This window comes from Herpailurus yagouaroundi, unplaced genomic scaffold (genome assembly GCF_014898765.1).
Source record: "Herpailurus yagouaroundi ecotype Mexico unplaced genomic scaffold, PumYag 28, whole genome shotgun sequence".
NCBI lineage: Eukaryota > Metazoa > Chordata > Mammalia > Carnivora > Felidae > Herpailurus > Herpailurus yagouaroundi.
In genome coordinates, this window is record NW_024412376.1 from 168,595,733 (window position 1) to 168,606,669 (window position 10,937).

Consider the following 10,937-nt stretch of genomic DNA (forward strand, 5'->3'; position numbering starts at 1 on the left):
GAGAAAGACACATCATACGTTTTCATTCATATGTGGAATTTGAGTAACTTAACAGGGGACCATGGGGGAAGGGAAGGGAAAAAAGTAGCTACAGACAGAGAGGGAAGCAAACTGTAACAGACTCTTTTTTTTTTTTTTTCAACGTTTTTATTTTTATTTTTGGGACAGAGAGAGACAGAGCATGAACGGGGGAGGGGCAGAGAGAGAGGGAGACACAGAATCGGAAGCAGGCTCCAGGCTCCGAGCCATCAGCCCAAAGCCTGACGCGGGGCTCGAACTCCCGGACCGCGAGATCGTGACCTGGCTGAAGTCGGACGCTTAACCGACGGCGCCACCCAGGCGCCCCTAACAGACTCTTAAATACAGAGAGCAAACTGAGGGTTGATGAGGGGCGGAGGAGAGGGGGAAATGATGATGGGCATTGAGGAGGGCATCTGTTGGGTTGAGCACTATGTGTTGTATGGAAGCGATGAATCACAGGAATCCGCTCCGGAAGCCAAGAGCACACTGTATACGCTGTATGTTAGCCAACGTGACAATAAGTTATAGCTTTTAAAAAAAGGAAAAAAAGAGACAAAAGAGGCTTTCAAGGAACTTTGAAAAGGAGATAAGCATATAAACAAATGATTATTAAAATGAACAATTAAAAGTAAGAACACGAAGGGGCGCCTGGTGGCTCAGTCAGTTAAATGTCCGACTTCAGCTTGGGTCACCATCTGGCGGTCCTTCAGTTCGAGCCCCGCGTCGGGTTCTGTGCCGACAGCTCGACGCCTGGAGCCTGCTTCAGATTTTGTGTCTCCCTCTCTCTGCCCCTCCTCCGCTCATTCTCTCTCTCTCTCTCTCTCTCTCAAAAATAAACAAACATTAAAAAAAAATGTTTTTAAAGTAAGAACATGGGGGGAGGGGGAAAGAAATGTACGGCTTTAGGCCCTCAGCTGTGCTTCCAGGCTCTGCTGACTGGTGCAGCTGGTCGGGCCTGCGGCCGAGGGAGGGGCGCCCCCGCCTTTCTCTGCCTTCTTGGTTTGCACGCTCAGTTTATGTGTGCTCTGTCTTGTTTTCTAATAAATGTATTTCAGACTGTCCATTTCCTTCTGTTGACTGCTGTTCTGCATCACTTTGAGCATTGGTTTTATCATTTCTAAATCGTCTTATTTCTCTTAAGTTCTTTTTCAACTCAGGAATTACTTGGGAGAATATTCCTTAATTTCTGAGAGATTAGATCTTCTTTCCTCCACCGTTTTTGTAGAAAACTTTTAATTTTATGCCTGTGTGATCAGAGAATATGGCCATGTGTTTTCTTTTTTTAATTGTCAAGATTTTCACTGTGTCTTCGTACGTGGCAGTTGTTAACGTTCTACAGATGCTTGAAGATGTACGTATTTGTTTATTCTCTGTGCACACGCGTGAGTGAAGTTGTTCGCGGCACCCGTGATGCTCCTGGCCGCTCTCTCCCGCACGCCCGCGTTGCATTCTGGGGCCGCCTCCAGCAGCCTCTCAGGGGCCCTCCTTTCTCCTCTGCCACCATGACGCCTAAGAGCCATTCTTCCTGCCCTCCCTCCTGCTTCCTGGCATCTTTTCTCCCCCCACAGCCAGAGGGGTCTGCGCACATGGGTCATGTGTCCCGGCCTTCTCGGGGTGAAACCCAAGTCCCCTCATGCCCGTGGCTCTGGGACCTGACCTCTGGTGGACACCTGGTCCCCTGGCCGGTGACTCCAACCTGCCACTGCTCCTGGGGCCAGGCTGCTTCCACCTCCTCCTTCCCCCACTGCCTTTAGGTCTCTGCCTATGGTTCTGTGTGACTGTGGTTTCTTTGACCTGTGGCAGGAAGGACACTTATAATCATGGCACGGTGTGTCTGCATTTGGGTGCGCATGAATCCATGCGTGTGCACGTCCGTGGACGACGTTTCACGGGACAACACGAACCCTTGTAAACGCAGTGCCCCTGGTGGTTTCTGCTCTGACTGGCTTTCTTTTGTCAGAGCCAGACACAGTGCATGGACCAGGCCAAGCTGATCTTCTGCGACCTGCTGTGTGAAAGCTGCCCACGCCTCTTACTCTGCCCGCACCTGCTCCTTTGGCTTCACACGCAGGACACCACCTACTTTGTATTTGTTGACTTGTTTGTCACCGGAAAGGGCCTCATCTGTCAGGTGGCGGGGAGACTGAAGCTGGGGAGCCCGCGGGGACCTGGGAGAGGCAGCCGGGCCCACAGGACAGAGCCTGTGATGAACGCACAGCAGAAGGATATATGGGCCGGAAGGGGTTGCACTTGGGCTGGAATTGGCTGGTTCTCCAGTGGAGATGGAAAGGAGCCCCTGCAGTGGGGAGGCCCCGAGCCCTGGAGAAGCCAACAGAGTCTGGACTCCAAGTGTGAGGACGTGGGACCTGGGGCCATGAGTGTGCAGGGCACTCTTCCACATGCCCACTTAAGGCCCTGGGGAGAAGCGGGCAGAGTCAGGGGCTGGAGGTAGCTAGACCAGAGGCTCCCCTAGACAGCATAGGCCTGGCTAAGGAAGATGCATGTGTGGCCCCAGGGCAGGAACCCCAGGACACCCACCCACAGGGTCTCCGTGATGGCTGTGCCCTCTTGCCTTCCCCTGACCTCTGAGGGGTGGATTCAGCCGTCCTGCCCCAGGCCCCAGGTCGGAGGCTGCTCGTGGTGAGGATGAGCCTGGTTCCTGGGCCGCAGCCCAAATCGGGACTCGGAGGACATGACCACGTGCCGGCAAGGACCTGGGTTTAGGACATTTGGGGGGTGTCCCACAGGGTTTCGGGGGATGACCTTCCTGTATGGCGGAAGAGAGAAGTGGTCAGCAGCCACTGGAGCAGCACGCTGGCCTGGCTGGGGGCTGTCTCTGGCCCTGCTCTCCCAGCTAGACTCAGTCTCCCCGCCTGCCTCTCGTGAACAATGCCTCCCCAGGCCTGGCCCCCAAAGCAGTCTCTTGGACAGCAACCCCCCCCCGCCCCCCACACACACACTCTGCTAAGTGGATGCTGGTGACCCAGCAGAGGAGGGCTGCTGGTGTCCGAGCGGAAGGCCATCCACTGAGCACAGGCCTCCACTAATGCGCAGGCAAGAAATAGGTGTCCCTCTTAAGTTAGTGCCTTCATGTAATTTTGGACCCAGCTTGTTAATTTCCACACAAAGCCCTGTTGGGTTTGCACTTCACTGATGACACAGGTAAACTGACATCCCTACAGTGGGGCCTCTAGGCCACAAGTGTGGCACGCCTCCATTTGTTTAGATGCGCTCCGGCTTCAGTGGCGGTTTTCTGTACAGAGGCTGGTGCCGCCGTTAGCGTCACCCTCGCGTATTGATGATTTGGGATAATTTCATCTCCTAAGTGCTTCTCGTTGGTGTGTAAAAATGGGTTGGTTTTGTTTATTAACCTTTATCTGGTGACCGCGCTAAATTCATTTGATAATGCTGTTGGCCGATGTGAAGATCCGTCTAGACTGTCTCTGTGCACAGTCGTGTCGTCTCCAAATGTTTAATTTCTGTGTCATTCCCCCCTTTCTTTCCTTGTACCTTCTTCTCACTGTGTAAGCAACAAGGGGACACAGTGGTGATGGCAGGAGTCCTTTGTCTCTTTCTGATTTCAGGGTCAAGCTTCCAGTGGGTCACCATGGAGTGTTCATGTGAGCTCTGGGTTTCTTACTAAGGGGTTATCATTTTACTTTTCTTCTTTATTTTGGTGATGTGGTGAATCGCATTTATTTTTAGAATTTTAAACTCACAGTAGAATTTCAAATACTGCAACTTGGTTGTGATGCAGTATAGCTTGTATGTGTAGATGAACTTGGGTTTTGTGCACCTGCATTCATGTGAGAACCGACCTGTGATTTTCCTTTCTTACATGCCCTTTTCAAGTTTTGGTGAATCAGGGTTTTGCTGGCATCATAAAAGGAGTTGGATATTCTTTCATTTCCTCTTTTCTGGAAGATTTTTTTTTTTTTAAGATTGGGGTTAGTCAGAGAATGGTAAAATTCATGTGTGACACTCTCTGATCCTAGAAGGCTGAGGAGGTTTTTAACTAGGGTTTTTTTTTTTTTTTTTAAATGCTTGTTTATTTTTTAGGGACAGAGCACGTGCGGGGAAGGGGTAGAGAGAGACAGAGGGAGACAGAGAATCCAAAGCAGGCTTCTCGCTGACAGCAGTAAGCCCTACGTGGGGCTCAAACTCACGAACCATGAGATCATGACCTGAGCCAAAGTTGGACACTCAGCTAACTGAGCTACCCAGGTGCCCCACTAGGGTTTAATTTTTCAATTAGACATGGAACTTTTCAGAGTTCCTAATTCTTGGGTCAGCTTAAGTAAGTCTTTTTCTAGGAATTTGTGCACTTCCTCTGAATTTTGAAATTTCTCATCATCCGCATGTCTGTAGCCATCTGTATTTTCAGTGTCTGTGAGATCTGTAGTGATGTCCTTTTTTTGTCGCCTTGTCTCTTTTTTTTCTTCAACAGTCCTACCTGGTTTTATTGTTAGTAAGTTAGTGTCCTCAGGTGTTTTGGCTCTGTTTGTCGTCACTTTGCATTTCTCAACTTTTGTTTTCTTTATCGTTTCCTTTTTCTTTTCTCTTTGGATTAAATTTGTTCTTTAAGATAATTGCTTACAGGAACCTCTAGCCTCTCCCTTCTGATATCTACATTGCAGGGTTGTGGCACCCTTCTGTTCATCCTTGCCTGCGTTTCTGCAATTGGCTGTGTTACATTTTTGTTATCTTTCACTTCAGAATACTTTGAAATTTTTTCTGATTACTCATGTGACCTGTGTGTTTTCTGAAACTGTATTGATTAATTTAGAAATATTTGGGGATTTTTAGTTGTTATTTTTACTTTTATTCAAGTTTAATACAGAAGAATGCACAAGTATGGGTACATGGCTATGGGAATTGTTTGTGACCTGAGCGTCAGACCAAGACAGCATTTGTTTCCATGACCCCAGAGACTGCGGTATGCCCTTGACCTTCTGCAGTCTAACGTGAAGTAGTCTTCCTGCCAATGCAAGGGTCTCAGACACTTCTGTCACCTTTGTCCCACCTTCCCCTCATGCTGTCGGTGTGTGGTTCAGTTCTGTCTGCACAGAGCCCCATGGGATGACGAGTGTGCGGTCACCGTTCTGATCTTGGGTCACCCCACAGTCCCCTTCCCTCGTGCTCCTCGCTTGTTCCTGAACCCACTTGTTCCCACTGAGGAACCCTTTCCTACCTGAAGGCCGTGGCTTCTGTTGGTGACAAATTCTCTGTTTTTTGTTTGTCTGAAAAGGACCTCTGTTTTTGTCTCCATTTGGAAGCATATTTTCACTGGGCTTAGAATTCTTTAATGGAAATTCATGTTTTTTGGCGCTTTGACCATACTCCTCCATTTTTGTCTTTTTCTGCACCCGGCTCTCCTGTGTGTGATGCGGTTGTCTGCGTAGTTGTCCTGCCTGTCTTCGCAGAGTTTCCACAGCCCGTGCAGTGAGGTCGTTCCTTAGCCTGGAGAGCCCTTGGCTGCTCTGTCTCCACACCCTCCCCTGCCCCTCGGGGCCTCTGTCACGTGTAGAATGATTGACTCCCGTCACAGAAGGTAGTAGACCCTGACAGATGAGTGACAGACAGCCTTTCCAGGTGCTTTCACTTCTGGCCCACGGAGCTGTTCATCTTGTTCCGGGCCGTCTCTGTATGTGTCTTTACATAACAGGCGTGGCCCCCACTTGCCGAGCACCAGGCCCGGCCACGCTCTGTTGGGGGCGCCGCTCCCACGTTGGCCCGCGTTCCACGTGACCTTCGGGAGGGCACCGTTTCTGCTTACCTCGCTCGGGGGACGGAAGCTCAGACGTGTTGGGCCGTGTGCCAGGGCGGCAGGTCCAGCTGGTGCAGAGCAGGGTTCACACATACCTGAAGGCCCTGGCCCCTCCCGTTGGCCGTGCTGCCCCGCCTTGCGGTGGTCCGTCCAGGCAGCACTGTGCGGGGCTCCCCCGCTGTCGACCTGACGCCCAGGAGTGGATCCCGGGGCTGCTTCACCACACCGGCCCCCTGACCCTGCAGAGCCAGACCTGCTCCCACCCCGCTGCTGGCTCCCCCAGAAGGCCCTGGCCCTTTGGGGAGCATTTCCCCGTTTCTGCTGCTCATCTGAGTTCAGCTTCACTGTCGTCTCGCTGAGGCTCGGGGGCACATCCCGAAGCTCGTGACTTGCCCACAGCCCAGACCAAAGACCAGACGGGGAGGACGCACGAGGCCCTTCCTGCGCCTCTTCGCTCTGGTGCGTGCGTGTCCTTGTCCGGGTGCTCCTGCACGCTTCGTGCTGTCCTGTCCGTTTAGCGGCGGCCGCTCTCTGACTCCTGTCACAGGACGGCCGTTGCTGACGTGGGGGGTGGGGGTGGGGGACAGGGCACGTCTGCACTAGCGTCGTAAGTCGGCAGAGACGGTTTCTTCAGCCCTCGCTCTCCTGAGTCTCTCGAGCTCGCTTTCTCGGTAACTCAGCACGTACTTGTGCCGACTTGGCCGCGATCGTCGGCTTTCCCCTTCTTCCGAGCTCCACGCGTTTCCTCTGCTTGGCTTTCACCCCTGCCTCCTTCAACCTTTGGGGGAACCCGTCCAAGTAGGGGTGTCTCACGCCTCACAGAGGTGGACGTGCGGCCCGGGGGCTCAGCCGGCCGCTGGCCAGTCTGCCCCCCGGTGGGTGCCCGGAGCCCCTTAGCGCCGGAGGCGTGGCGCTGCCCCTCATCTCCACAGCCACCGGCAGCTGGGACGTGGGTGTCCCTCCCGGGGCCCCTGGAGATGGCTTGTGAGGTGTCCATCGATTGTGTCACGTGTGGCTGACTTTAGACCCGGAGGTGCGGTTTTCTCACCAGTGCCGCACGCCTGCGTTAGAGGCGTAACAGGGACCCTGCTTTCCTTCTCTTTCAGACGGACGCGGATATCCGGGCGCTGTTCATGGGTATAGACGACCTGTGTAGGAAGTACTCAAAGGAGACCTTCCGGGTGAGTCCTGCACGGGGTACTTCTTGCTCAGCATAACCCCCGTCAGGCTGCTGTCCTTTCTGAGGGTCACAGCGCACTCGGCCACGCTGTGCTGTCCTCCTCCCGCCCCCCCCCCCACCACGTGTGCCTCACATCTCCCTCCAGGGTTGTGAACCCCTGCTCGCCCCACATCCCACCCCAGAGGTCTGACTTCCCAGACATCACTGGACCATGTGCGGGCCACCGTTCTGTCTGGGAAGCTGCCTGAGAGAAGGGAGCCCCCCAGCCCCCAGCCATCCTGCTTCTCCCCCTTCTGTCAGTGTGTAGCCCCTGCTGGGGGCCACCTCCCACCTACCCTCTGGGGAAAGGGGCCAAGTGGGACAGCAGCCAGGAGCCGCCTCTGGCCAAGACCTTTCCCGTGGGGCAGCGGGCCAAGGGAGAGCGGTCCCACCCTGACCTTCCGGGCCCGTTGCACATCTGGAGGCTGTGGTCCAGCAGCCCCACCAAGACCTCCTCTTCTCTGCAAGGCCCTTTCTAGCTATGACACGGCCTGAAGCCACCACGGTATCATGGCCGTCCCATCTACATTTAGCGCTGAAGGCCTGGGTGGCGCCCCAGGACAACACAGCGGCACAAGGCGGGGGCCAAGCGGGGGCCCGGATGTCTCCATCGCCACGTCCACAGTGGGAGCTTTCATGGGTGGGCCAGGTCCCCTGAGGCCCGGAAACTGTCCACGTTCTCAAGCTTGGCGACCCTTCCACCCATGACGTTCAGAACCACTGGCAGTCCTGTGCCCTGACGTGGTGTTCCCAGACAGCTCTGCAGACACTTACGCTGTCCCAGACCGTGCGCCCGCACAGGGGTGGGGACAGAGGCTGTGGAGGCAGTTGCCAAGTGACATCCTTTTCGCCTCTGGGTCTTCTCTCCCACGGTCACGAGCCCATCTGTCATGGCGCAGAGTGGAGTTTCCAGAGGCCACACGACGGGATGTCGCGTTGTTACCCATGTTAACAAACTGGGTTTATCGTTCTGAAATGACTTGCTATGTGTCATCCGTTTCTCTCAATATCAGTTTCTAGTAGGGTCAGCACTGACAGATAAAACCCACGTAGACGGAACCCTCAGGGTCTCCAGTAAGTTGAAGAACATAAAGCCAGCCCTCGGGCCCTGGCACGTGTGAGACTGTCAGGATCACGGCAGGTCCTTCCACTGAAGCCATCGGGAGGTCACCCTTCCTGATCCAGTTGGGAAGACATAGAAAAATCTTCCTTTTCCTGTCCCCTCCCCGGGACCCCTTCTCATCTCCCCTCCTCTCCCCTGAGCCAGGGCTGGTCCGTGCTGGCCGGACTGTGGACACCGGCTGCTCCTCCGGGAGGGGGACAGAAATGAGCCAGCAGACCTGATCCCCCTGCACAGAGGCTGGGGCTCTACCCGAGGGGACCGCCCCCCAAACGGGCCATCCCACACCTCCTGCCGGTCACGGAACAGCAAAGGAGAGGCGTGCGCGGTCAGCTCCCGGCCTGGCCTTCCTCAGCCCGGCGCGTCACAAACCGAAGAGGCCGTGCCCTCTCCGTCCAGGAGGGCGTTCTCTACTGGATGAGGGCTCACGGCCCTTTTAGATCTTGCCTTGTTGGTGTCGCCTACCCCCATCAAGTCCACAGCAGCTCAGCCTGAGGGGCCCAGCACGCGGTCACTCGGGCCGACGCCCTGGGGACCTGGAGGCTGGCCCCCTGCCTGGCACAGGTGGGCGGCACACAGACGGGGGTCTGCGTGGCCGTGGACTCGCACCAGGCCCCTCGGGGCTCGGCGTTCTGTCCACAAGCCCGTCTCCCAGGCTCAGCCCTGCCTGTGGCCCCGTCCTTGCCGTGTGCTGCCACAGAGGCCTGTGTGCGTGTGCCCTCCCCGTTCTGGTTTGAGAACAGCCTGCCGGAGTGAAGATAGCGTGGGCCCGCCCACAGGCCCTGCCAAGCCCGGTACCTCCGGGGTGAAGGCCCCGCGTGCCAGCGTGCCCGCAGTCCTGCCCCCCGACACGCCACGTGGCCGTCCTGTGGTCGTGCTCAGGCGCTTCTGCTCTCTGTTTCTCAGGGTCTACACCAAGACACGAGGTCTAGGGGTCAGGGTGTGACGTTCTCTTCCTGCCACATGCGTAGAACCCGTTGAGGAATGAGACCAAGCAAACAGACAGGGAGTCTTGTCTTGCTGAAGACGACTGTGGAGGGTGGCTTCAGATCCGCCAAAACCACTCCCCGCTGTGCACAGGCCCCCACCTCACATCTAGACCCGGGCCGGCCCTGCTTCGCCACCCATGCTACCTTGCCCGGAGGTGAGGCCCGCCTCCCGGAAGCCAGACCTGAGGAGCCACGAGGCCTGAGAGCTGTCATCAAGGAGGTTTCTGGGACGGGCCGCTGGTGGCGCCCCCACCGCAGACTAGTGCCTCCGGCAGAGCCCGTGTCTGCCAGCCCTCGTCCTGCGGAGCGACGGCCCCGGCAGTGTGTTCTCTGGACCCCGAGGGTGCGGAACCCTTCGGAAGATGCGGGGGCTTGGCAGAAGAATAGGAGGGTGTCTGTCACTCCTGACTGCGGTCCCGTCTTCTGGAGGTGGCCTGGCCCGCAGACGAGGTCTTTGGACCAGCTGTGGGCTGGCCGGCCCTTCCTGTCCGTGCACTTGGCAGAGTCCCGGGGAAGGACCTACAGGATGCTGACCTTGCGTCCCACCTGGCCCTGCGCCCAGCCCTGCACGAGCCACGCGGAGGCCTTGCCCCGGGGCAGCAGAATTGGGTTTTAGCAGTCACGGCCTAGTGTTTCAAGAGGGAAGGCATCACGTCTGGAGACCTCTCTCCTGGGCTGGCTCTTTTCTCCCCTGAGTAAATCACAGGTCACGGTTTCTGATTTACGCTGGTGCCTTTGGGAGCCCGCTACAGATGTGGACGTCGGGGCTCCCACAAATGGAAGACCAGAGATGGTGCCGGACCAGGTGCGGTGGGCCCTGGGGGACCAGACAGGGTCCGTGGACTCTCACGCTCTCTCCGCTCCGCCGGGCACCATTGCCTGCGTCGGCTTCTCCCTCCCAGGCTGGCCGCGGCCACCTAGCACTTCCGGGGTCACCCCAACCCTGTTGGTGCTGTTGGGTCAGGAGGCCATCCTGTGACCCGGCTGCTGCTCCCAAAGGGGCGGAACACTGTGATTGGCCCGCTGGTCGTGTCCCGTCCCGCGGCCAGGCCCTCAACACCGCTGAAGCCGCTAGCGAGGGAGGCAGCCCGAGCTTCCCGCGGAGCACATGGCCTGGGCTCGCGTTTGCGCCGGGCACACGCCACTGCTCACGCGTCCTGCGCGGCGGTCCTGAGCTCTGCTTCGGGCGCAGGGTGGCAGCCAGCGGAGCCCACGCCTGGGCCAGCGGGCAGGTTGGGGGGACGGGGCGCAGGGAGACGGGCACGCCGGTGCTCGCACTGACGCTTCCTCCCAACCTCTGGCCGCCGGGATAGCGTGCGCGGTGGCGGCCCTGTGCCGGCGCCAGCAGCTGACACGTACTGTCTTCTCAGGTTTCAGAATTTCAAGAAAAGCACAGAAGGAGACTGTTGGCCTTCTATAGAGAAAAGGTAAGTCTGGTGACGTGCCACCTCGTTCCGAGGCTGCGTCTCAAGGCGGCGGGCCGCTGGGCTGGCGCCTGTCCTGCCCACCCTCAACCTGGTGCGGGGATCCCGCCTGTGGACAGCATGTGGCTGCCTGGGGGCCCCAGCTGTGGTGGCCAGGACAGTTTCACCTTGGAATGCCAACACTGACCCGCTGACATCCCCAAACTCGTGAGGCACCTCTCCGTCCACGGCAACTGTGAAGTTGCACTGGCCAGTCCTTGTAAAGGACATTCGAGGGGCCTGTTCGTTTGCCCTGCAAGCAACTCCTCTAGCCCTGTGAGCACTCCCGTCTAGCCCTGTGAGCACTCCTATCTAGCCCTGTGAGCACTCCCCTCTAGCCCTGTGAGCACTCCCCTCT

General features: G+C 56.9%; 1 protein-coding gene across 2 annotated transcripts in view; it reads left to right on the forward strand.

Moving 5' to 3' along the window:
- The window catches only part of RNF212 (ring finger protein 212), a 37,547-nt gene that overhangs the window by 7,310 nt on the left and 19,300 nt on the right, over window positions 1-10,937 (forward strand). For both annotated transcript variants that reach the window (XM_040489862.1, XM_040489871.1), the window contains exons 3-4: window positions 6,895-6,969; window positions 10,487-10,543. In XM_040489862.1, coding sequence (XP_040345796.1) covers window positions 6,895-6,969; window positions 10,487-10,543 — 132 coding nt within the window. The remainder of the gene's footprint in view (window positions 1-6,894; window positions 6,970-10,486; window positions 10,544-10,937) is intronic.